This window comes from Palaemon carinicauda, chromosome 3, assembly GCF_036898095.1.
Source record: "Palaemon carinicauda isolate YSFRI2023 chromosome 3, ASM3689809v2, whole genome shotgun sequence".
NCBI lineage: Eukaryota > Metazoa > Arthropoda > Malacostraca > Decapoda > Palaemonidae > Palaemon > Palaemon carinicauda.
Window position 1 is genome coordinate 173,463,361 of NC_090727.1, and position 27,492 is coordinate 173,490,852.

Below are 27,492 nucleotides of genomic sequence, written 5' to 3' on the forward strand. Positions count from 1 at the left end.
TGATTTCAAGTCTAAGAACAAATTCCTGAATGCGACAGGTATATGTACAGTGGACTTGAAACGAACTTATTTCTCTCTCAGTAGCTTGATAGGTAAAGTCATCCATGCAGGTATTGTTTCGGATCAGGACATAGGTTCGAATCCTTGCTTAGCCAAAAACATTTGTCATAAATGAAGTTCCAGTGGATATAGAATCCCAGGGGTATGATTTGGTATTAAATGACATTGTGGTTGATATTTACATTGACTAAAATCACGAGTGTTGGTGGTGCATCCGATTAACCTATTATTATTATTATTATTATTATTATTATTATTATTATTATTATTAATATTATTATTATAAGCTAAGCTTTAGCCCTATTTGGAAAACCAGGAAGCTATAACTCCAAGGGCTCCAACAAGAAAAATATCCCATTGAAGAAAGGAAACAAGGAAATGAATAAACGGAAGGGGAAGTAATGAACAATTAAAACAAAATATTTTAAAAAGAACAACAAAATTAAAGTACATCTTTTATAAATAAACTATAAAAGCTTAAAAAAAAAGAGAGAACTCTATCCCAAGACAGTGAAAGACCATGGTACAGAGGCTATGGCACTACCCAGGACTAGAGAATAATGGTCTGATTTGGGAGTGACCTTTTCCTGGAAGATCTGCTTATCATAGCTGAAGAGTCTCTTCTACTATCAACACGTGGAAAGTAGCCGTTGAACATTGACAGCACATTAGTTCACCCGTAGAATGAAGAAGAATTGTTTAGTAATCTCAGTGTTGTCAGGTGTATGAGGACAGAGGAGAATGTGGAAAAAATAAGCCAGACTTTTCGCAGTATGTCTATGCAACAGTAAAAAATTAGACGTAACAAGAGAGAAGGATCCAATGTAGTACTGTCTTTTTATTGATTGGCATTGATTTAAACTGACTTTGATATCGTTACAAAAAAAAAAAAAAAAAAAAAAAAAAAAAACTCTTCCTTTTCCTACAGAGTAAAACTTTATAAATATTCTCATTAATCCAGAAGACATTATAATCATGTATGCTTACATTTCTGTCTCTCCAAACGATCATCTTCAACTCTATGCACAGCATCAAATTCCTTAGAAACATCAATATTTGATAAATAACTATCGTATATGTTTAACAGCCCGCCTCAATATGATATCCACACTTCACCTTTATAAATGAACATCGGCTCTTCATGTTATAGACATTCCGCCTCTTCTAATTCATTTGCAGAAATCATCAACATCCTTGTCTTGTAAGCAGCCTCTTTTCTCCTGCCCTCTCTCTCTCTCTCTCTCTCTCTCTCTCTCTCTCTCTCTCTCTCTCTCTCTCTCTCTCTCTCTCTCTTAAAATCAGCTTTTTTTTATTCACAATTAGCCTATCATAGACTTAAGAAGAACGTGGCCGTTTCTGTTAAGGGAAGACATTAATGTTATATATATACTGTATATATATATATATATATATATATATATATATATATATATATATATATATATATATATATATATAGTATATGAGTGCGTATACTTAATGGATTCTTTCAACCTATATTGAATCAAAGAATAACTTTTCTGACATGCATACATTTACTATGGAAATGATGATAAGGTTTATTTTGTAAGTGATTTACACTCTGGAACGCCCTTATTAACTAGCACAAATTCCCAAGTGGATGACGCAACACAGTCAGGCGTTGGCATAGACATGGAAATATGGCCTTTTTCTTTTTCATTATTCGATTTGTCTATGTCGATTACGTTTATTATAAGAACATCAAAATACGCCATAGTCATGAACCTTCTTGCATATAACTATTACTCCTTAAATGATTTGAATCTGTAATAAGTAATGATATTCTCCATTCAAGAAAATTCCATGTGGCAGAGTTGTCCCAAACTTGTACCTTCATCTATAACTATGCTGAGGATTGTTACTTTGGTCAATTATACAGGGGCATTACTTAATATGTATGTGTTCTGATGAATAAAGGAAATGCTAAACGCTTTTATAAGTAAACTCAGGTTACTTCCGATAGCATATGGAAAATTCACACCATTTTCTAATAAAAATATTCATTTCTAATAAGGAAACGATCGTTGGATAATTTACCAGCTACCAATTCTCTAGCCTCTACCTTCTTAGCATACTTCTATGACACACGTGTTCGTCAGATAATTGACTATATTAGTTGGGACAAGGTGCCTCTGATGCCATCTATTGGCGGTAAAGTAAAACTCGGTACTATGTAACGGAGTGAACTTGGGAAGTCTGCGTTACTATGCCGTTCGGGATGTAACAATATTGCTTTTCTTAGTAGTTTTTGTAGGTGTCATACCATAAAACAGTTATTGTTGGGTTTCATGAAAAAAGGTAATTGAAAATTAGATCAAATATCTTAGTAATTACTTAATTGTTTCGCCAATTTCAGTACATGTAGCACTATTTGGCTACCCTTCTGACCACCCAAATGTAATCGAACAAACGATATTTTTCTGAGGAAATATTTCCGTTACATTTACTTTAAAATATGTAGTTTCCTAAGAATTAAGTTGTGGTCAGAGGACAAGGAACATCAAGTTTTATAGCAATTTTGTGTCTAAATAGGAACAGAAATGACGTGAAAGGTGGGGATACTTAGTAATTTGGTACTCTACTTATTGGCCATGAAAATAAACAATGTGTAGAACTCTGAAATCCTTGGATTCTAGAACCTTCCAGGACGTCATTTTGTTTTCAAAGTAGCCAAAAATAGACTGCTTAATTAGGGCTGAATATAATTGATACCTGCCACATATATTTCTTTATAAGTATCAATCTATGACCCTTTTTCAATTGTATACAATCATTAAGAGGAATAGCACATGGGACGTGTGCTGCCATCTTTTGACAAGAAGTAGAAGCATTTTTATTTTATTAAAATTTTGAAATGTATGTGATTACTAAAGCATACTTTCATGGCAGTATTTTTGTTTTTCAATTAATGCATCAAAAATTCCTAATTCCTATAATACTATTTTTCTTCTGATTTTTAGGCTGTAAGTGATAGTAATCAATTGTAAATATGCATTACAAAAATATAGAGAGAAGATCCCAATATTCTAATGGTAGAGAGTTGGAACTCAGCCATAGAATTAAAATACACAAATCTAACCAAAGTATATTCATGATTTGATACTGTGCACTATCAAGCCTTATGAGGGAGAAGTATAAAGTATACAGCTGTGGCAGTGAGGAATGCTTTATATTTATTGCATTGACAACATGGAGAGGATATGGATACCTCGCTGATTGAGCGACGACTTGGCTAATTTGATGTCATTTTTTCGGAACGTCAGAGTATAGTACAGATGACTTTGGAGAATATGGCTCTCCCGGCGTAGAGGCTACACGGAGGCTGCCTAGTGAGTATTATAGAAATACAGATACGCAGACAGTATGGGAAATGGGGATACAGTGCAGACGATCTCTAGTCCCCATTCATAGTCTTCCCTTCGATCAGGTAGATATTCCAAGATAAAAGCATAGCTGCCACTCCTTATATGCCACTGGCAGTGTCTCCGTACTGTGTCTAGTGCTTTCACTACCACCCGCACGGTTTCCGCCGCAACCCGAACTTTCTCCGATGTAGACATACATTAGATGCATCCTTCGTATCATTTTCGCACGTATACCCAGACTTTCTCCGTACTTTCGACACAATTTTTCTCATCACCGGAAGAGTTATGGAAGCCTTGGATAAAGAATTGATAGCTGTGAATGCAGTTCAATAGTAGTACATGTATAACATGGAATTTGCTTATCCACATAGACTATTAACTCCACTGGTGCAATCAAAGCAAGTTCTGGGCATGGACGAGCTACGCTTGGAGTGAGCATTTAATGCAGATGGCTGCCGTTCCTCCATCCGCATCCATCCAAACCCTCCATGCTTAGGTGTGACTGGGTGTAACTGTTAGAATTAACCACATACCTAGGACTACATACAAGAGGATACAGTCTAGGAAAATCTGAATGCGAAGGATGGGATGCAACATTCATAAAGAACTAACTAAATAACCATGCCAGAGAAATTCAATTAACCAAAAGTTTTTGTCCAACAAATGAAGATGAGATTCAGGAGCTGAAAGTGAAGCAGGAGAATAAAAATCGAAGCAAGACAAAATAAAAGAATGAAAACATTTATTCAGAATCAATTGATGGCCGATAATCTTATAAGACTTCCTCAATACGCTAATTCTTGGTGCAATTAAAAAATCAAAAACAAATGGACACAATATGTTTCTCAAAAGCTATTTTGTAATCAAGAAGAGTCATATAGAGTGAAAGAATCACTGTATATTGCAGCGCCTTAGATGTTGAGGAGCCACTGAACTTGACCTACTTTCAATCATACTTTGAATTTTCTTAGAGTTCAACTTCATGCCCCATAATTTGCAACATGCACTAACTTTAGGTAGATCTCTATTAAGGGATTCAGCAACACCATATCTACATTCAAGAGATGGAAGGGAGCCAAAGAAAGAAGCATCATTAACAGCTTTTTGCTATTTATTACCTAAAAAATCAGTAATAATGCTAAGAAAAGACTTACTTACGCCCAACCGATTGAGTTTGAAAACAAGGGTTTTATGCTCAACATGGTCAAAGGCACCTAAATCAAGGCCAACCATACGAACTTTATGAACACATTCAAGGAATTTTTGTACAGCATTGAAGATTGTAAGACAGACATCACATGCCCAAAGACCTTTGCAAAAGCCGAATTCCAAAATAAGGAGCAGATTATTACCATCAGCATAACTATTTAGACATTTTTCCAAGACGTTAAAATACTATACATAATATAGGAGTTAAGGAAATTGGGCAGTAATTAGCAGCATTAGAGCTGCCACGTGCACATTTACCTAATGGAGTAACATGAAGTTTTTTATTACTTTACTTATTACCAAACACATCAGCAAAATCGGTTGTCTTTTTATATCGACAGTTGAAGCATACACTCCCTGATCCTATACTGTACATATCTATGTTTATCAACCCAGTGAATAACATAATTTCCTTATACACCCAGACAAAGACTAATGTAAGTTGCTGCTACATATTTAGTATTTTACTTCATATTCTGTGCATCTTCCATGTGCTTTTTAAGGAAATATATCAAGTTGCCCCCTGTGGCCGCGGGGGCATATAAAAATTAGAATAGCGCCAACGTTATCCCTGCGTTTCGTAAGAGGCAACTAAAAGGGACGGGAGGAGGGGGCTGGGAACCCCCTCTCCTGTAAAAAATTCCTGCGAGACATCGACAAGGAGATGGAGCTGGGGGGAGAGTGACTGCTCCCCGCACTCTAGTTTTGGGGTGTTTAAATGTGCGTGGATGTAGTACGATAGAGAGTAAAAGATGTGAGATTGGAAGTATGTTTAGAAGTAGAAGGATGGATGTATTGGCCTTGTGTGAGACAAAGATGAAAGGAAAGGGTGAAGTGATGTTTGGTGAAATGTCTGGTAGAGTGTCTGGGATTGAAAGGGGAAGAGCGAGAGAGGGTGTGGCGTTATTGCTGAGTGAATGGATGACAGGTAAAGTAGTGGAATGGAAGGAGATATCATCTAGGTTAATGTGGGTAAGGGTTAGGTTGGGTAGGGAATGTTGGGCGTTTGTCAGTGCGTATGGGCCAGGTAGTGAGAAAAGTGAAGAAGATCGGAATGAGTTCTGGAATGATTTAACTAGGTGTGTAGAAGGACTGGGTAGAAGGAATTATGTAGTTGTTATGGGTGACTTAAATGCTAGAGTGGGCGCTGGAGAGGTAGAAGGTGTCATTGGTAAGTATGGCGTACCAGGTGAAAATGAGAGTGGTGAGAGACTGGTAGACATGTGTGTTGAACAAGAGATGGTAATAGGTGCTAACTTCTTTAAAAAGAAAGATAAGAATAAGTATACGTGGGTAAGAGTGGCAAATGGAAGAGTAGTAGAAAGGGCATTAATGGATTATGTGTTGGTGACTAAAAGAATGTTTGGAAGATTGAAAGACGTGCACGTGTTTAGGGGTATGGCTAACGGTATGTCTGATCATTTTTTGGTGGAAGGAAAATTAGTTGTAGCAAAAGAGTGGGGGAATAGAGTAGGTGGATGTAAAAGGGAGGTAGTGAGGATTGAAGAGCTAATAAAACCGGGGGTAAAAAGTAAATATCAGGAAAGGTTGAAAATGGCATATGATGAGGTGAGAGTAAGAGAAACTGGTAATTTAGAGGAGGAATGGAAGTTAGTAAAAGAAAATTTTGTTGGGATTGCAAGTGATGTATGTGGCAAGAAGGTTGTTGGAGGTAGCATGAGGAAGGGCAGTGAATGGTGGAATGAAGGAGTGAAGGTGAAAGTGGAAGAGAAAAAGAGGGCTTTGAAGAATGGCTGCAGAGTAATAGTATAGAGAAGTATGAAAAATATAGAGAGAAAAAGGTGGAAGTAAAGCGCAAGGTACGTGAGGCAAAGAGGGCAGCTGACCTGAGGTGGGGTCAGGGATTGGGTCAGTCATATGAAGAGAATAAGAAGAAGTTTTGGAAAGAAGTGAAGAAAGTAAGGAAGGCTGGCGCAAGAATTGAAGAGACAGTGAAAGATGGAAATGGAAGGTTGTTAAAAGGAGAGGAGGCAAGGAAAAGGTGGGCGGAATATTTTGAAAGTTTGCTGAATGTTGAGGATAATAGGGAGGCAGATATAATTGCTGTTCCAGGTGTTGAGGTGCCAGTGATGGGAGGTGAGAATGAGAGAGAGATAACAATAGAGGAAGTGAGGAGAGCACTAGATGAAACGAGAGTAGGAAAAGCATCTGGTATGGACGGTGTGAAAGCTGAGATGTTGAAGGAAGGGGGTGTGACTGTACTTGAATGGTTGGTGAGATTGTTTAATGTGTGTTTTGTGTTGTCAATGGTACCAGTAGATTGGGTTTGTGCATGTATTGTACCACTATATAAGGGTAAGGGAGATGTGCATGAGTGTTGTAATTCAAGAGGTATTAGTTTGTTGAGTGTAGTTGGAAAAGTGTATGGTAGAGTACTGATTAATAGGATTAAGGATAAAACAGAGAATGCAATCTTGGAAGTACAGGGTGGTTTTAGAAGAGGTAGGGGTTGTATGAATCAGATTTTTACAGTTAGGCAGATATGCGAGAAATATTTAGCAAAAGGTAAGGAGGTGTATGTTGCGTTTATGGATCTGGAGAAAGCATATGATAGAGTTGATAGGGAAGCAATGTGGGATGTGATGAGGTTATATGGAGTTGGTGGAAGGTTGTTGCAAGCAGTGAAAAGTTTATACAAAGGTAGTAAAGCATGTGTTAGAATAGGAAATGAAGTGAGTGATTGGTTTCCGGTGAGAGTGGGGCTGAGACAGGGATGTGTGATGTCGCCGTGGTTGTTTAACTTGTATGTTGATGGAGTGGTGAGAGAGGTGAATGCTCGAGTGCTTGGACGAGGATTAAAACTGGTAGGCGAGAATGACCATGAATGGGAGGTAAATCAGTTGTTGTTTGCGGATGATACTGTACTGGTAGCAGACACAGAAGAGAAGCTTGACCGACTAGTGACAGAATTTGGAAGGGTGTGTGAGAGAAGGAAGTTGAGAGTTAATGTGGGTAAGAGTAAGGTTATGAGATGTACGAGAAGGGAAGGTGGTGCAAGGTTGAATGTCATGTTGAATGGAGAGTTACTTGAGGAGGTGGATCAGTTTAAGTACTTGGGGTCTATTGTTGCAGCAAATGGTGGAGTGGAAGCAGATGTACGTCAGAGAGTGAATGAAGGTTGCAAAGTGTTGGGGGCAGTTAAGGGAGTAGTAAAAAATAGAGGGTTGGGCATGAATGTAAAGAGAGTTCTATATGAGAAAGTGATTGTACCAACTGTGATGTATGGATCGGAGTCGTGGGGAATGAAAGTGATGGAGAGACAGAAATTGAATGTGTTTGATAGGAAGTGTCTGAGGAGTATGGCTGGTGTATCTCGAGTAGATAGGGTTAGGAACGAAGTGGTGAGGGAGAGAACGGGTGTAAGAAATGAGTTAGCGGCTAGAGTGGATATGAATGTGTTGAGGTGGTTTGGCCATGTTGAGAGAATGGAAAATGGTTGTCTGCTAAAGAAGGTGATGAATGCAAGAGTTGATGGGAGAAGTACAAGAGGAAGGCCAAGGTTTGGGTGGATGGATGGTGTGAAGAAAGCTCTGGGTGATAGGAGGATAGATGTGAGAGAGGCAAGAGAGCGTGCTAGAAATAGGAATGAATGGCGAGCGATTGTGACGCAGTTCCAGTAGGCCCTGCTGCTTCCTCCGGTGCCTTAGATGACCGCGGAGGTAGCAGCAGTAGGGGAGTCAGCATTATGAAGCTTCATCTGTGGTGGAAATGTGGGAGGTTGGGCTGTGGCACCCTAGCAGTACCAGCTGAACTCGGTTGGGTCCCTGATTAGGCTGAAGGAACATAGAGAGTAGAGGTCCCCTTTTTGTTTTGTTTCATTGTTGGTGTCGGCTACCCCCCAAAATTGGGGGAAGTGCCTTGGTATATAGATATCAAGTTGAGAACTGAGTATTTTTGTTAAACTTAGAGACTTTGGGCACTGCATCAACTCTAGTGACCAATATTTTCTTTTAAAAGTACTTTTCCATACAAGAATAAAGCTCCAAAATCAATCATAATAAACAAATAACATTGATTTACCTGAATAGCAATAGAATTATCATCGGAAGGATAATCGCCATTGTCAGGCTTCTGGCATTGGGTCGTTTGGAAGCTGCCAAACAAATGTTTGCCAAAATGGAAGAAATGGCCCTTTGCCTAAAGGCCTCCAGGCCATGGTAGTCACCCTTACACATCGTCCTGAAGAAAGATGGTACCCAGCATCCGTGTGGAGATTAGAGGCATTTGAACAAGCAGACAGAACCAGGTCACTTCCAAACATCTTTGACGGGACCTGTTTGTACAAAACAAAGGTTTCTTCCAGGCTCGACCTCCTAAAAGGTTATTATCAGGTGCCCATGAACCTAGAAGACATCTCTGAGAATGCCATCACCACCCTCTTCAGTACATACACCTTCAATACTCCGTTTTGGCCTTCATAATGCTGGGCCCACTTTTTAATACCTCATGGATAGCATCTTAGGGAACCTACCCTTCTGCATATGTTACGTGGACGACATACTTCTGTTCTCTTCCTCCAAAGAGGAACGCCTCCGTCACCCAAGCATCATGCTCGGCTGCCTTCAACAGAACAGCTTTGTAGTCTGGTACAACAAGTGTACCTATGGCGTCAACGAAGTATCGTTCTCAGGGCACTATATCACTCCTAAAGGAGTTAGCCACCTCCCTCAGAAGGTAGCAGGTGTTCAGAACTTCCTTACTTCTCGTGAATTATTTTTTTAAAATTTTGTGACATTCTTGTCTGGAACCTGGTGTATATAAACCCCACTATCTGTTAAAATAAAGTCAGTTGTATTCACCTCACCTCTCAATTATAATCCAATGGCTCACTCGCATACCAGTAAGAAAAACCACCTAATGATCTCACTGAATAAATCCGACGCCAAGACGCCAGCCTCCAATGAAGATATCAAGAGTATAAAAACAACAAGAATACACCTGCAGGAATCCTGACTTAATTTCCTGAATCCAACCAGAATATCATTAAATTAACTCGACAAACAAATATATATATATATATATATATATATATATGTATATATATATATATATATATATATACGAATTAATCCGTTAAATAACATAACATTTTCCACTAGGACGAAGATTCATTTATATTGCGGTTAGACATAGAGTATTTTAGTTGATAGACTTTGTTTCTCCTGTAATCTTTTTCAAAAATATACCAAAATGTTAGCTTATGGCAGGAAGGAATATAAATTTACAAATGCATATATATATATATATATATATATATATATATATATATATATATATATATATATATATGTGTGTGTGTGTGTGTGTGTGTGTGTGTGTGTAAATATCAATATACTCTGTGGGATGTCAGTGTCTCGTTTCCTAGATAATTCACTTCGCCATTACAAAAACTTCCCATTTGCATATTCTATGGCTGAATAATTTAGTTTTTCTATTTATTGTGGCTCAATGTGAAAAATCATTTTTTGGGCTCAAGCCATGTCGTCCTAATGGAAGTTCCTATAGGGGAGCTTCCTAGGGTATATTACAACTACGGCGATATTCCCAGAGAATTTACCTTAAGGTACCCAGAATTCTAACTCCTGGAGCGAATATCCCTAATGAAAGGGATATCGCGACATATCAGAGGACGTATTCTTGATACGCCACATGGCAATCTGCACCCCAAACAGAGATAACACATCGAGGGGTAAATTGGCAAGAAATGAAAACGGGAAAGAAAAAGGGGGAGCCGCTCCCAAGGCTCCCTCTTCTCCAGTTTCGTAAGCGTGCCTGGCGCCAATCCTGGCGCCATCTGTATTCCTTTTTGCGTAGCTTAACAACTCGGTGTTTTTTCCTGTGTTTCTCGCAAATCTTGGATTTATTCAGCTTTTCATGGCTTCTCCAACTTCGTCGGCCTCTGATAAGTTGAGTACCATTTCTTTTATGTATAAATGTAGGCTCTTGGTAAATTTTTAAGTGATTAATAGAATTAATCTTTGTTACAAGAGCCGTAGCCTACCGGAGGCGTCATGGACGCTGTCGCTCGCTAGGTATGAGTTTAGTTAGCCAGAGCGACATTCCCGGTTGTTTTGCTTTAATAAATTTTAGCTATTTAGCGTTACATAGGATTTCCTTTCGTGCTTTAGTATTATTTTGGCGAAGTATTCGCCAACTCTGGCCTACGCTAGGCCATGTAGCCAAGTCGTTTGGTCCTAGTACTTTCTGCATGATTTTGGTTTTCCGAGTGTATTAAAATTTTATTGAAGCTTTAGGCTGTTTTTTATACATTTAAGATTATGTTGAATATTTCCAAGATAGTATACGAGTGAGTTTCGGTGATTTAGGTAATCGATTCTCTTGGTGCCTAGGCTAAGTTGCTTATGGAGCCTTAGTATACTTTCTCATACTCCCCGGTTGCTTTCTTTTCTTCGGAGAAGGTATGTAATCCCTTTCCCTCTGTTTAAGCCTTGGGCTTATCCCTAAGTGGTTTATCTGAATTAACTTTCGATAAAACTATACTGGGGTGTTACTGTACCTTCCTGTTCCAGTAAGTCTGGTTTCAGAGGGGGACAGAACAACAGAGTTTTTAGTCTGAGTCTGTGTTCGTCTGGCTTGGGGTAGAGTCTCCCTCGCTGGCCTGACACAGGCATAGGAGGCTTAGCCTCCTTAGGTCACTACCGAAGGTTTCTGTACGAGATGATTCCTTCTTTTGTGATCTAGCAGACTAGTCCTTGTTGCTGTTCTCGGTGGGAGGATAAGATTCTTTCCCTGGGAGTAGCAACACCTTCCTTGCTTTGGTTCTTTGGGAGCTAGCAAGTATTGCTGGCCTCCCTCCTTGGATCTCCCTTAGGCTAAGATGAGTTTCCTTGGCTGCGGGTGATCCTTCACTAAAGCAAGGTTGGTAGGACCCTCTTTTGTCCCTTCCCCCTCTATCTCCGTAATGGCCTAGCCATTACAGTACTGTACGTCATTCTACATCTGGACCTAGGATAGGTTAGGATGTGGAATTGACTCAGTCCTTTGCCGGCCGGCAAGGGTCTTCTGCTTGAGTGCTGCCCGGACCTCCCTTGGTCCCTCATCCATGCCTGCCTGTGAGTCAGACGGCATTGGTCAGGAAGCCTGAATTAGATTCTCCCCTTCCTTATATGCACTCTTTCGGATTGCCGGGCTTGGAGGTTGTTTACGCTCTTATCCTGGCATCCATTCTGTTTTCTTCTAGTGCTGTACCCGATCCGGCTGCCGGCCTATGAGGCCGGCAGCCGGGCAGTCGTAGTCCTCTGGTTCTTTTGCTGCTGGCTGGCATCGGTTGTGTACCTTTACCAGCCGGCTAATGTCAGCCCTTGTCTGACGGTCGCCAAGAGTGTGGCCGGCAGCCGGGTGCTACCTTGTGTAGCCGACATGGGCTGTTGCCGGCCGGCAGTTACTGCCAGCCGGCATATGCATTTGAACCAGCGTTCTGCCGCCTTATAGCTGTTAAGTAGTACACTTTAAAGCTAGTTATGGTGTGTGCCGGCCGGCACATAACCTTCTATACTGTACCAGTATTCTTCAGTATAACATATACTGTAAGAGGAAAACTATAGTATAAGTTTTGCTACAGCACTGTGTGTTCTAACACTTTTGTGTTGTCTTGCACAGCCCTTTGCTGTTGCCTTACAGATAAGAGAGTGAGTTCTTTCTTGTCTGGAAACTTTGCATTGGTTATTCTAGAAGAGATTAACCATTCGATTTCATTATCTGGAAGGCTGCAACAATTGGTTGTGAAGGAAACACAAGTGTGTGTCTTTCCTTTCTGAATTGTTATGCTAAACTATGCATATCCAGTGATACATAGTTCACTTGATACTCATGGAAATTTCTTTTCTTTACAGGAGGACCCTCCGAAGTGCGGAAGTGTTTTCTGCAACGTCCGCAGTAAGAACCACTGCGGACATGAGTTTTGTAGGAGGCACGCAGCATGCGCTGTCTCCAAGGGTGATCTCCAGTATTGGGACCCTCAGGTATGTACCGTGTGCACTAACCTGATTACTGAGGCCTTTGATTCCCCTAGGACGGCGGAATCAAGGGATATAGCAAGGGAGAAGATTCGTACCTGGGTAAGGGGCTTCCAGAAGAACACCTCTGAACCTTATCTTCCAAGTGAGAAGATGAGGGCGTATCTTTTCCCTAAGGCATCAGCTGATGCAGTGATTCCCCAGCCTCAAGAGGAGATCCCCCAAGTTCAGATCCAGGTGGATGCTGAAGTCGCGGTCGCTATGCAAGACATCCAGTTGGATGACAGGATGTCTGACGTGGACGAGCGTCTGGAGGAAGACCTCCTGGCAGAAGCCCAGGATGAAGTTCAAGCCCCAGACGTTGTAGAGGAAGAGGTCAACGAGGTGTCGGCTACTCCGGTTCAGATCCCGGAGCCTATTCCCTCAACATTGGCCGCTCTCCCAGTAGATCTGGGACAGGCCCTCTCCTCCATTGTTGGAATGATCCAACAAATGCAGAAGGAGAATCAGGAGAAGGCGGCTGCAATGGAACTGCAGATGCAGAGACTTGCAGCATCACATGGGCCCCAGAAAAAGCTTAATGTGAAAGACCTTCCCTTGTGCTCAGATGCTAACCCATGGAGGTATGCTGAGCACATGCCGATGACGACTGGAAAGATCGTCATCTCGGATAAATTGGGCTCAGTTCCCCTAGAGGAGATGGAATTCTGGCCCAGCAAGGGGTCATATCCGGACTGTTATGTCCGGCTGAGGAAGGAACCAGCTTCAAAGGAGGAGACAGAGCCGAAGGAGGTCATAGTGATGGACCATGCTAAGGCTCAAGCTTTGCTTTCATCCTCGATGAAAGAGAGGGGCTTCTCGAACTCAAAGGTAGCTGCATTGAGTAAGAAGCTCCCTTCCTTTGTGTCCTCTCCTGCTAGAGCCTTCCCCTTTTTACAGAAAGGGTTTGCGGCTGTTCTAAAAGCAGTCGAGGCTGGCAAGCTTTGCCCCTCCCTGGAGGAGTGTAAACCCTTGTCGCTGGCCCTGCCTATGAACCACAAAGACTGGAAGGATGTCCATCTTACCTTCTCAGTTGGGAAGTTGGAGGCTGATATTGCCGGACGTCAGTTCGGCGAGGACCTCCCTAAGCTGTCTGACTTTCTATTGCGGAGAGAGCTCGAGACAAAAGAAAGACTGGCTGCCTCAATGTCTCTTCAGACTACTCTTGAGACGATGGCAAGTGACCCCAAGGTCCATGAAATGCTCATGGTAGTGGCCAAGACTCATCTGGCCACAGTGACGAAGGATCTTTATGGCTTCGTCAGGGCGAGGAGAGCTTGAAGGGAGTTCGTGTTCACCTCGGCTACGGTGAGGCACGAGCCAAGGAAGCTAATCTCCTCCAACATTTGGGGCAAAGACCTTTTCCCTACCGAATTGGTCAAAGAAGTTGTTGATAGGGCCGCCACCGAGAACAGAAACCTTCTCCAGAAGTGGGGCCTGGCTAACAAAAGAAAGTCTTCCCCGGATGAGGGTCCTCAACCAAAGAGGAAGACTATGAGGACTAGGCTACCGTCTCGACCAGCCAAGCCTCTTAAACAGCAACAGCAACTGCAATTGCCATTGCCTTCAGTGCCCAGTTGGTGGCACAAACCCCGACCACATTTCAGTGAGTACCCTAGGCCGTGTCGACACAGTCCACGGCATTCACCCCAACGTTCGAAGGGCAGTCTACTTCCTTTCAAGCAAGGCCTAGAGGAGCAGCCAGAGGCTCGTCTAGGCGCCCCTCAAGGGGAAGGGGATTCAGGGGTGATCGCAGTGGGGGAGGCAAGACCTCAGGATGGCAGTCCAAGTGAGATGATGCCGGTAGGAGGGAGACTTCGGAATTTTCGGGATCGGTGGACCTTCGATCCCTGGGCCCACAGCCTACTCAAGAACGGACTGGGCTGGAGCTGGTACAGCACTCCACCCCCGTGCCCTCGGTTTTTCCAACACTCCCCCCCCGTTCTGGAGGAGTACGTTCAAGAACTGTTGGAGAAAAAAGTGATCCGAAATGTGAAGTCCATCAAATTCCAAGGGAGGCTGTTTTGTGTTCCCAAGAAAGACTCGGAAAAGCTCAGAGTCATTCTGGACTTGTCGCCACTCAACAAGTTCATAGTGAATTGCAAATTCAAGATGCTAACACTGCAACACATAAGGACCTTACTGCCCAAGAGGGCATATTCAGTCTCCATAGACTTGTCAGACCCCTATTGGCACGTTCCAATCAACCGTCGACTCTCCCCCTACCTAGGGTTCAAGCTACAACGAAGACTATACGCCTTCAGAGCTATGCCATTCGGGCTAAATATAGCCCCGAGGATTTTCACGAAGCTTGCAAGCGTAGCTCTCAAACAATTACGCCTAAAGGGAATTCAGGTAGTAGCCTACCTGGACGACTGGTTGGTGTGGGGAGCATCCGAGACAGAATGCTTGCAAGCTTCCAGTCAAGTGATCCAGTTCCTAGAGTATCTAGGCTTCAAGATCAACAGAAAAAAGTCTCGACTTTCTCCATCTCAAAAGTTCCAGTGGCTGGGAATCCACTGGGACCTAATGTCACACCGTTTCTCCATCCCAGCGAAGAAAAGGAAGGAGATAGCGGGTTCTGTCAAGAGACTTCTAGATTCCGAAAGGATATCAAGACGCGAACAGGAGAGGGTACTGGGCTCTCTCCAGTTTGCTTCGGTGACAGACCCAGTGCTAAGAGCACAGCTAAAGGATGCAACCGGAGTTTGGAGAAGTTATGCATCAAACGCGCGAAGAGATCTGAGAAGACCAGTTCCGCTTCGGCTACGTACTCTTCTCAGGCCTTGGTCCCAAGCCAGACATCTAAAGAAGTCGGTTCTTCTTCAGCCACCTCCCCCGTTGGTGACGATTCACTCAGACGCCTCGAAGGAGGGATGGGGAGGTCACTCTCATCGGAAAAAAGTCCAGGGGACTTGGTCCAAGCTATTCAAGACCTTTCACATAAACTTTCTAGAAGCTATGGCAGTGCTCCTTACCTTAAAGAAAGTCTCCCCGCGTCACTCGATCCACATAAGGTTGGTGATGGACAGCGAGGTAGTTGTGAGATGCTTGAATCGACAAGGATTGAGGTCACCACCTCTCAACCAGGTGATGTTGGCCATCTTCTGATTGGCGGAAAAGAAGAAGTGGTACCTGTCAGCAGTTCACCTTCAAGGAGTCCGCAATGTGACAGCGGACGCTCTATCCAGGTTCACACCGATAGAGTCGGAATGGTCCTTAGATGAAGGATCATTCTCCTTCATTCTGAATCAAGTCCCAGAACTGCAGATAGACCTCTTTGCGACGAAAGACAACAAGAAGTTGCCCCTGTACGTGTCCCCGTACGAGGACCCCTTAGCAGAAGCAGTGGACGCGATGTCCCTCGACTGGAACAGATGGTCCAGGATTTATCTGTTCCCTCCTCACAACCTTCTGTTGAGGGTCCTCAACAAACTGAGATCCTTCAAGGGGGTAGCGGCAATAGTGGCCCACAAGTGGCCGAACAGCATGTGGTTCCCCCTGGCATTGGAACTACGGCTGAAGTTTGTACCGCTACCAGATCCAGTTCTGACCCAGCGAGTCCAGAAGTCGACTGTCTGCGCTTCATACAGAAAACCCGAACCCTGCAGCTCATGATTTTTTCTCCCTCGCGGTGAGAAAGCGTTTCGGGATTTCGAAAGCCAGCATAGACTTCCTAGAGGAATATAAGTGCAAATCTACTAGAAGGCAATATGAGTCATCTTGGAGAAGATGGGTGGCCTTTGTCAAGGCGAAGAATCCGCAGGAGATCTCGACAGACTTCTGCTTATCTTTCTTCATCCACCTCCATGGTCAAGGGTTGGCAGCTAACACGATTTCGGCGTGTAAGTCTGCTTTGACAAGACCCATTCTATATGCCTTCCAGGTCGACCTCGGTAACGAGATCTTTAATAAAGTTCCGAAAGCCTGCGCTAGGCTCAGACCTTCAGCACCTCCAAAGCCCATTTCATGGTCTTTAGACAAAGTTCTTCATTTCGCTTCTCTGTTGAGCAATGAGGAGTGTGCGTTAAAGGATTTGACACAAAAAGTTATTTTCCTATTTGCACTCGCATCCGGGGCCAGGGTTAGTGAGATTGTAGCCCTCTCGAGAGAGGCAGGTCCTGTTCAGTTCCTGGATGGGGGAGAACTGAACCTGTTTCCAGATCCTACGTTTCTCGCCAAGAATGAGTTACCCACCAACAGGTGGGGTCCCTGGAGAATCTGCCCTCTGAAAGAAGATGCATCTCTATGTTCAGTAGAATGCCTAAAGGTCTATCTTCGTAGAACTTCAGACTTCAAGGTGGTCAACTATTCAGGGGAGAAACATCAGGCTCAAATTTATCTCTGGATCAACTCAGAGCGAAAATCACATATTTTATTCGCAGAGCGAATCCTGACAGTACACCCGCAGGTCACGATCCGAGGAAAGTTGCCTCATCCTTAAATTTCTTTAATTGTATGGATTTTGAACATCTCCGTTCATACACTAGCTGGAAGTCTTCCAGAGTGTTCTTTCGCCACTATGCGAAGCAAGTAGAGGAACTAAAGAGATCTGTGGTAGCAGTGGGTCGCGTCGTTAACCCTACTGTTTAACTCTGCGAGGAACAGTGGTTTTAATTGGGACGATTAATTCCAGGGTGAGTGTGTAGTTACATACGGTACTACAAACTAAGTGGGGGCACTGAGCTGCCCACGTAGACTGTTCCATTTCCAAAGGTGAACCTAGCATAAGTGCAGACATGTGTGCCAAGCGTTTTCTAACGCTAATGTGATTGATTTGTAATACAGACTTTTATGACTATACTTCGGTATCTTAAAAGTGGCAATAATGTTTTTCTTTCAGATAAACAAGTTCTGTTTACTATCATACTTATGCTTAAAGTTTTGGGTTATCCTCTTCTTATATATATATATATATATATATATATATATATATATATATATATATATATATATATATAATTGTTGTTAACCTGTCTATTTATTGTTTGTCAATAAACTTGTTCTTGAGAACCTTGCGTCTCCTTCACCTGTGTCAATTTATTGGTATAATTGAGCATTCATTCTATGTACTTTATCTGGGATAATTCTAATAGAATTGTTCCTTTATGCAAGCTATGTTGCATTGGTTTATGCTTTCCCTTAACGGGAGGATTCCGTCCCAGAAGGGGACGGTGGCGGTTTTACAAGTTTCCTCCTATGCGGATATAAACCTTTGTCCAATACAATTATTGTGCGGAGAACTGGTCGATATTTCATATTGACGCAGTAGTTCTTTACAAACTATTCTTTACTTAATATAGGGTGAGACCACTATATAAGCTTGCCTGGTATTCATACATAGGTATATGTACTCTTCGAGACTTTTCCAGAGTCTAGTAGGACTCTTCCCTGTAGGGGGCAGGAAGCTCTAACATGGTTTATGGTTAGTTGAAAAGATGTATAACGGTAACATCTTAGGTCTCTAGGTCTAGTTGACCGGGAAAAATTACCTCTGGGGAGTACGGCACGTTCTGAGAATCCACAGATACAGTAATGCTCTGGTATACTTCCCTCAGGACGACATGGCTTGAGCCCAAAAAACGGATTTTGAGCGAGATGGCCATGTCGTCCTGATGGACCCGCCCTTCCCTTTCTATGAAAGGGCTGTAGGACCCCTCCCTACATACAGTATTTGTAGCACCTCGTGTACGCTACAAGGAATACAGATGGCGCCAGGATTGGCGCCAGGCACGCTTACGAAACTGGAGAAGAGGGAGCCTTGGGAGCGGCTCCCCCTTTTTCTTTCCCGTTTTCGTTTCTTGCCAATTGACCCCTCGATGTGTTATCTCTGTTTGGGGCGCAGATTGCCATGTGGCGTGTCAAGAATACATCCACTGATATGTCGCGATATCCCTTTCATTAGGGATATTCGCTCCAGGAGTTAAAATTCTGGGTACCTTAAGGTAAATTCTCTGGGAATATCGCCGTAGTTGTAATATACCCTAGATAGCTACCCTATAGGAACTTCCATCAGGACGACATGGCCATCTCGCCCAAAAATAGATTTTTCGCTTCGCTCAAAATCCGTTTTTTGCTCTTATCATAAACGCATCTTTTATACTCAAAATATAAAGTTTACTTGTTTTTGCATCTGTCGATTACTGCAAATTATGAATGATATCTAAAATGTATTCTACCTTCAAGGCAATATGCCTAGGCTAATGGTTCTTCTATTTGGTAGGCATTCTCCTAATGAATGTTTTACAGCAAATAAAATGAGGAATTGATGAAGCAAATCTAGCATCAAGCTCAAACATTTCACCAAAATAAGAAAAATTCTTTAAAGTTTCAATGCTTTATTATTCCAGGGTCATGAACTACAAGGACTATTTGTTGCTCTGGTCAGCAGGACCATATGTCAACATACATAAGTTTCTCTGCTGACGGAGGCTTTAATAGTACCTGATGGGGTCATCAGGAGCTGCAGCAGCTTCGGCTGCCTGCCTGTTGTACAGGCTGAAGAACTCGGATTTGGCAGCAGCTACTTCAGCAGTATCCTGGACGTGGCCACTGGACACGACGATGCGAGAAGGAAGAACCTGTGAGGCTGAAGACCCCGTGGAGGAAGAGGCCCCACCATAGGCACCTGCAGCAGATCTGAAGGAGGGCACGGCAATGGAAGCAACAGGGCCAGCTGTAGCAAGGCCAGTAGCAGCAGTACCATACCGCCCTACACCGCCCACAGCAGATAGCTGCCTCTGGTAGGCGTTGAAGAAATCACTACGAGCCTCTGAGACCTCTCGGGTGTCAGACACAGGAGTCACCTGACCATTCACTCCGGCTGGTGAGTTGGCAGCAAATGGGCCAGTCCACCTGGGTAGGGGTGGGCCGTAGGAGGGACCAGAGAATCTGGAAGCCTCAAGGGGAGAGGCATACAACATCCCCAACACTGCAAAAGCAACCTGTACAAAGAAACGTTAATTAAATGCTAAAAATCATTCCTTTTTATATACAGAAATGGCTTATCTACCACAATATAAACACTGTTTCCTTTTAAACACTCAAAATATCATTAGAATAAGGTGCTAACCATCTAAAACTGCACTCAATAAAAATTTACCTTCGGATGAGTGTCGCTGAAATACACAATCCCCCTTACAACTTTCCATCATATCATATTGAAAGAGTTTAACTGACATTTTAATAAACTGAATTTGGCATTAGTTATTAACATCTAACGAAACCTTTTTTACAACAGGGAATTAAGTGACGATAATAAAAAGGAGGCTTTCCTTATACAATATAAATTCTTTGAATGCATTGGAAGGGAGACCTTTCCTTTTGAGGAAATTACGTTATCGTAATATTTACTCTCTCTCTCTCTCTCTCTCTCTCTCTCTCTCTCTCTCTCTCTCTCTCTCTCTCTCTCTCTCTCTCTCTCTCAGCAGAACCTAGGATGTCGTCATCCATGAACAAATAAATATACCATAAATCGTGTTGATTTTTACACAATGAATCTGTGTTGAGCTCTTGAGACTTACCAAAGTCCTCATTGCATTCAAGGTAGTTATCTCTGGATAATGCAAAGGGAAACTGTGAAATGTTACGATACGTAGATCCTTTTTATAGGTCTCTCTCTCTCTCTCTCTCTCTCTCTCTCTCTCTCTCTCTCTCTCTCTCTCTCTCTCTCTCTCTCTCTCTCTCTTACAGTCATTTAGAATATAACATGTCAGTCCGTGACAGACTTAGAAATCTTCAGATATAAAGATTTCAGATAAGTAGTGAGTCATGAACTTTTAGTCAATGTATGAATGACGGATATAAAAACGGTGTGGAAAAAAGCCTTCGCTGCCTTTTTTTTTATTTAACGAAAGACATTTCAAAATATGATCTATTGTTTTTTCTATTTTTTTTTCTTTTACTTGGCTTCCTCTCCTTCTTGTACTTACCGTGGGAAAGCAAAGGAATATATAAAACTAAACAAATCTTGTTTAGGTAAGACTGGATTATTTCAAAACGAGATGGAGGGCGTTTTTCGGGTGGTCGGGTGTTGGGGGGAGCTAAAGTTTGAAAAGGCTCTGACGGTGGGGGGGGGGGGGCGTGGTGCCTGATGGGTTGATTTCAAGTCTAAGAACAAATTCCTGAGTTCGACAGTGGACTTGAAACGAACTTATTTCTCTCTCAATGGCTTGATAGGTAAAGTCGTCCATGCAGGCATTGTTTTGGGTCAGGACGTAGGTTCGAATCCTTGCTTAGCCAAAAACATTTATCATAAATGAAGTTCCAGTGGATATAGATTCCCAAGGCTATAATATGGTATTAAATGACATTGTGGTTGATATTTACATTGACTAAAATCACGAGTGTTGGTGGTGCATCCGATTAACCTATTATTATTATTATTTTGGTTATTATTATTATCAATATTATTATTATTATTATTATTATTTTTATTATTATTATCATTATCATTATTGTTATTATTACAAGCTAAGCTACAGCCCTATTTGGAAAAGCAGGAAGCTATAACCACAAGGGCTCCAACAAGGAAAATATCCCATTGAAGAAAGGAAACAAGGAAATAAATAAACATAAAGGGAAGTAATGAACAATTAAAACAAAATATTTTAAAAAGAACAACAAAATTAAAGTACATCTTTTATAAATAAACTAAAAAAGCTTAAAAAAAACAAGAGGAATAGAAATAAGATAGCATGGTGTGTCCGAGTGTACCCTCAAGCAAGAGAACTCTATCCTAAGACAGTGAAAGACCATGGTACAGAGGCTATGGCACTACCCAAAATTAGAGAACAATGGTCTGATTTTGGAGTGACCTTTTCCTGGCAGAGCTGCTTATCATAGCTGAAGAGTCTCTTCTACTATTAACACGTGGAAAGTAGCCGTTGAACATTGACAGCACAGTAGTTTACCCCTAGAATGAAGAAGAATTATTTAGTAATCTCAGTGTTGCCAGGTGTATGAGGACAGAGGAGAATGTGGAAAAAATAAGCCAGACTTTTCGCAGTATGTGTATGCAACAGTAAAAAATTAGACGTAACAAGAGAGAAGGATCCAATGTAGTACTGTCTTTTTATTGATTGGCATTGATTTAAACTGACTTTGATATCGTTACAAAAAAAAAAAAAAAAAAAATCTTCCTTTTCCTACAGAGTAAAACTTTATAAATATTCTCATTAATCCAGAAGACATTATAATCATGTATGCTTACATTTCCGTCTCTCCAAACGATCATCTTCAACTCTATGCACAGCATCAAATTCCTTAGAAACATCAATATTTGATAAATAACTATCGTATATGTTTAACAGCCCGCCTCAATATAATATCCACACTTCACCTATATAAATGAACATCGGCTCTTCATGTTATAGACATATTCCGCCTCTTCTAATTCATTTGCAGAGATTATCAGCATCATTGTCTTGTAAGCAGCCTCTTTTCTCTCTCTCTCTCTCTCTCTCTCTCTCTCTCTCTCTCTCTCTCTCTCTCTCTCTCTAAAATCAGCTTTTTTTTTATTCACAATTAGCCTATCATAGACTTAAGAAGAATGTAGCCGTTTGTGGCAAGGGAAGACATTAATGTTATATGTATATATATATATATATATATATATATATATATATATATATATATATATATATATATATATATATATATATATATATTGTATATGAGTGTGTATACTGAATCAAAGAACAACTTTTCTGACATGCATACATTTACTATGGAAATGATGATAAGGTTTATTTTGTAAGTGATTTACACTCTGGAACGCCCTTATTAACTAGCACAAATTCCCAAGTGGATGACGCAACACAGTCAGGCGTTGGCATAGACATGGAAATATGGCCTTTTTCTTTTTCATTATTCGATTTGTCTATGTCGATTACGTTTATTATAAGAACATCAAAATACGCCATAGTCATGAACCTTCTTGCATATAACTATTACTCCTTAAATGATTTGAATCTGTAATAAGTAATGATATTCTCCATTCAAGAAAATTCCATGTGGCAGAGTTGTCCCAAACTTGTACCTTCATCTATAACTATGCTGAGGATTGTTACTTTGGTCAATTATACAGGGGCATTACTTAGTATGTATGTGTTCTGATGAATAAAGGAAATGCTAAACGCTTTTATAAGTAAACTCAGGTTACTTCCGATAGCATATGGAAAATTCACACCATTTTCTAATAAAAATATTCATTTCTAATAAGGAAACGATCGTTGGATAATTTACCAGCTACGAATTCTCTAGCCTCTACCTTCTTAGCATATTTTTATGACACACGTGTTCGTCAAATAATTGACTATATTAGTTGGGACAAGGTGCCTCTGATGCCATCTAAAACTCGGTACGATGTAACGGAGTGAACTTGGGAAGTCTGCGTTACTATGCCGTTCGGGATGTAACAATATTGTTTTTCTTCGTAGTTTTTATTAACAATGGGTGTCATACCATAAAACAGTTATATTTGGGTTTCATGAAAAAAGGTAATTGAAAATTACATCAAATATCTTAGTAATTACTTATTTGTTTCGCACTATTTGGCTACCCTTCTGACCACCCAAATGTAATCGAACAAACGATTGTTTGCTGAGGAAATATTCCCGTTATATTTACTTTAAAATTTGTAATTTCCCAAGAATTAAGTTGTGGCTAGACGACAAGGAACATCAACTTCATGTGCATCTGTTTTATAGCAATTTTGTGCCCAAATAGGAACAGAAATGAAGTAATAAAAACCATAACGAGTGAAAGGTGGGGATACTTAGTAATTTGGTACTCTACTTATAAGGCCATCTATTGGCCATGAAAATAAACAATGTGTAGAACTCTGAAATCCTTGGATTCTAGAACCTTCCAGGGCGTCATTTTGTTTTCAAAGTAGCCAAAAATAGACTACTTAATTAGGGCTGAATATAATTGATACCTGCCACATATATTTCTTTATAAGTATCAATCTATGACCCTTTTTCAATTGTATACAATCATTAAGAGGAATAGCACATGGGACGTGTGCTGCCATCTTTTGACAAGAAGTAGAAGCATTTGGATTTTATTAAAATTTGGAAAGGTATGTGATTTCTAAAGCATACTTTCATGGCAGTATTTTTGTTTTTCAATTAATGCATCAAAAATTCCTAATTCCTATAATACTATTTTTCTTCTGATTTTTAGGCTCTAAGTGATAGTAATCAATTGTAAATATGCATTACAAAAATATAGAGAGAGGATCCCAATATTCTAATGGTAGAGAGTTGGAACTCAGCCATAGAATTAAAATCCACAAATCTAACCAAAGTATATTCATGATTTGATACTGTGCACTATCAAGCCTTATGAGGGAGAAGTATAAAGTATACAGCTGTGGCAGTGAGGAATGCTTTATATTTATTGCATTGACAACATGGAGACGATATGGATACCTCATTGATTGAGCGACGATTTGGCTAATTTGTTGTCATTTTTTAGGAACGTCAGAGTATAGTACAGATGACTTTGGAGAATATGGCTCTCCCGGCGTAGAGGCTACACGGAGGCTGCCTAGTGAGTATTATAGAAATACAGATACGCAGACAGTATGGGAAATGGGGATACAGTGTAGACGATCTCTAGTCCCCATAGAGGCCACCACATCATTTTTGTCCGATCATTCACAGTCTTCCCTTCGATCAGGTAGATATTCCAAGATAAAAGCATAGCTGCCACTCCTTATATGCCACTGGCAGTCTCTCCGTACTGTGTCTGGTGCTTTCACTACCACCTGCACGGTCTCCGCCGCAACCCGAACTTTCTCCGATATAGACATACATTAGATGCATCCTTCGTATCATTTTCGCACGTATACCCAGACTTTTTCCGTACTTTCGACACAATTTTTCTCATCACCGGAAGAGTTATGGAAGCCTTGGATAAAGAATGGATAGCTGTGAATGCAGTTAAATAACTGTACATGTATAACATGGAATTTGCTTATCCGCATAGACTTTTATCTCTACTGGTGCAATCAAAGCAAGTTCTGGGCATGGACGAGCTACGCTTGGAGTGAGTATTTAATGCAGATGGCTGCCGTTCCTCCATCCGCAGCCATCTAAACCATCCATGCTCAGATGTAACCGGGTGTAACTGTTAGAATTAACCACATACCTAGGACTACATGCAAGAGGATACAGTCTAGGAAAATCTGAATGCGAAGGATGGGATGCAACATTCATAAAGAACTAACTAAATAACCATGCCAGAGAAATTCAATTAACCAAAAGTTTTTGTCCAACAAATGAAGATGAGATTCAGGAGCTGAAAGTGAAGCAGGAGAATAAAAATTGAAGCAAGACAAAATAAAAGAATTAAAACATTTATTCAGAATCAATTGATGGCCGATAATCTTATAAGACTTCCTCAATACGCTAATTCTTGGTGCAATTAAAAAATCAAAAACAAATGGACACAATATGTTTCTCAAAAGCTATTTTGTAATCAAGAAGAGTCATATAGAGTGAAAGAATCACTGTATATTGCAGCGCCTTAGATGTTGAGGAGCCACTGAACTTGACCTACTTTCAATCATACTTTGAATTTTCTTAGGGTTCAACTTCATACCCCATAATTTGCAACATGCACTAACTTTAGTTAGATCTCTATTAAGGGATTCAGCAACACCATATCTACATTCAAGAGATGGAAGAGAGCCAAAGAAAGAAGCATCATTAACAGCTTTTTGCAATTTATTACCTAAAAAATCAGTAATAATGCTAAGAAAAGACTTACTTACTCCCAACCGATTGAGTTTGAAAACAAGGGTTTTATGCTCAACATGGTCAAAGGCACCTAAATCAAGGCCAACCATACGAACTTTATGAACACATTCAAGGAATTTTTGTACAGCATTGAAGATTGTAAGACAGACATCACATGCCCAAAGACCTTTGCAAAAGCCGAATTCCAAAATAAGGAGCAGATTATTACCATCAGCATAACTATTTAGACATTTTTCCAAGACGTTAAAATACTATACATAATATAGGAGTTAAGGAAATTGGGCAGTAATTAGCAGCATTAGAGCTGCCACGTGCACATTTACCTAATGGAGTAACATCAAATTTTTCATTACTTTACTTACTACCAAACATATCATCAAAATCGGTTGTATTTTTATTTCGACAGTTGAAGCATACACTCCCTGATCCTACACTGTACATATTTATGTTAATAAACACAGTGAATAACATAATTTCATTATACACCGAGACAAAGACTAATGTAAGTTGCTGCTACATATTTAGTATTTTACTTCATATTCTGTGCATCTTCCATGTGCTTTTTCAAGAAATATATCAAGTTGATCACGATTCTGAGAACTGAGTATTTTTGTTAAACTTAGAGACTTTGGGCATCGCATCAACTCTAATGACCAATATTTTCTTTTAAAAGTACTTTTCCATACAAGAATAAAGCTCCAAAATCAATCATAATAAACAAATAACATTGATTTACCTGAATAGCAATAGAATTATCATCGGAAGGATAATCGCCATTGTCAGGCTTCTGGCATTGGGTCGTTTGGAAGCTGCCAAACAAATGTTTGCCAAAATGGAAGAAATGGGCCTTTGTCTAAAGGCCTCCAGGCCATGGTAGTCACCCTTACACATCGTCCTGAAGAAAGATGGTACCCAGCATCCGTGTGGAGATTAGAGGCATTTGAACAAGCAGACAGAACCAGGTCACTCCCAAACATCGCCGACGGGACCTGCTTGTACAAAACAAAGGTTTCCTCCAGGCTCGACCTCCTAAAAGGTTATTATCAGGTGCCTATGAACCTAGAAGACATCTCTGAGAACGCCATCACCACCCTCTTCAGTACATACACCTTCAATACTGCTGTTTTGGTCTTCATAATGCTGGGCCCACTTTTTAATACATCATGGATAGCATCTTAGGGAACCTACCCTTCTGCATATGTTACGTGGACGACATACTTCTGTTCTCTTCCTCCAAAGAGGAACGCCTCCGTCACCCAAGCATCATGCTCGGCTGCCTACAACAGAACAGCTTTGTAGTCAGGTACAACAAGTGTACCTATGGCGTCAACGAAGTATCGTTCTCAGGCCACTATATCACTCCTAAAGGAGTTAGCCATCTCCCTCAGAAGATAGCAGGTGTTCAGAACTTCCTTACTTCTCGTGAATTATTTTTTTCTAAATTTTGTGACATTCTTGTCTGGAACCTGGTGTATATAAACCCCACTATCTGTTAAAATAAAGTCAGTTGTATTCACCTCACCTCTCAATTATTACCCAATGGCTCACTCGCAGACCAGTAAGAAAAACCACCTAATGATCTCACTGAATAAATCCGACGCCAAGACGTCAGCCTCCAATGAAGATATCAAGAGTATAAAAACAACAAGAATACACCTGCAGGAATCCTGACTTAATTTCCTGAATCCAACCAGAATATCATTAAATTAACTCGACAAACAAATATATATATATATATATATATATATATATATATATATATATGTATATATATATATATATATATATATATATATATATATATATATACGAATTAATCCGTTAAATAACATAACATTTTCCACTAGGACGAAGATTCATTTATATTGCTGTTAGACATAAGGTATTTTAGTTGATAGACTTTGTTTCTTCTGTAATCTTTTTCAAAAATATATCAAAATGTTAGCTTACGGCAGGAAGGAATATAAATTTACAAATGCATATATATATATATATATATATATATATATATATATATATATATATATATATATA

General features: G+C 40.6%; 1 protein-coding gene across 1 annotated transcript; it reads right to left on the bottom strand.

Annotated features, from left to right (window-relative positions):
• Positions 1-19,057: 19,057 nt before the first annotated feature.
• Positions 19,058-25,899, bottom strand: LOC137635391 (cuticle protein CP1876-like). Its single transcript, XM_068367870.1, has 3 exons — positions 25,821-25,899; positions 25,326-25,432; positions 19,058-19,635 (listed from the first exon to the last, which is right to left on the bottom strand). The coding sequence occupies exons 1-3, from the start codon at positions 25,897-25,899 to the stop codon at positions 19,126-19,128; spliced, it is 696 nt and encodes a 231-aa protein (XP_068223971.1). The 3' UTR covers positions 19,058-19,125.
• Positions 25,900-27,492: the final 1,593 nt, after the last annotated feature.

What these genes read in the sequence shown, in the direction of transcription:
- LOC137635391 (XM_068367870.1), bottom strand. Translation starts at nt 25,899, where the DNA reads ATGTACAGTGTAGGATCAGGGAGTGTATGCTTCAACTGTCGAAATAAA. An exon ending in TTTTGATGATATGTTTGGTA is followed by an intron (nt 25,433 to 25,820) that starts GTAAGTAAAGTA and finishes CTGATTTTTTAG; the next exon opens with GTAATAAATTGCAAAAAGCT. An exon ending in TTAATAGAGATCTAACTAAA is followed by an intron (nt 19,636 to 25,325) that starts GTTAGTGCATGT and finishes TTCTTTGTACAG; the next exon opens with GTTGCTTTTGCAGTGTTGGG.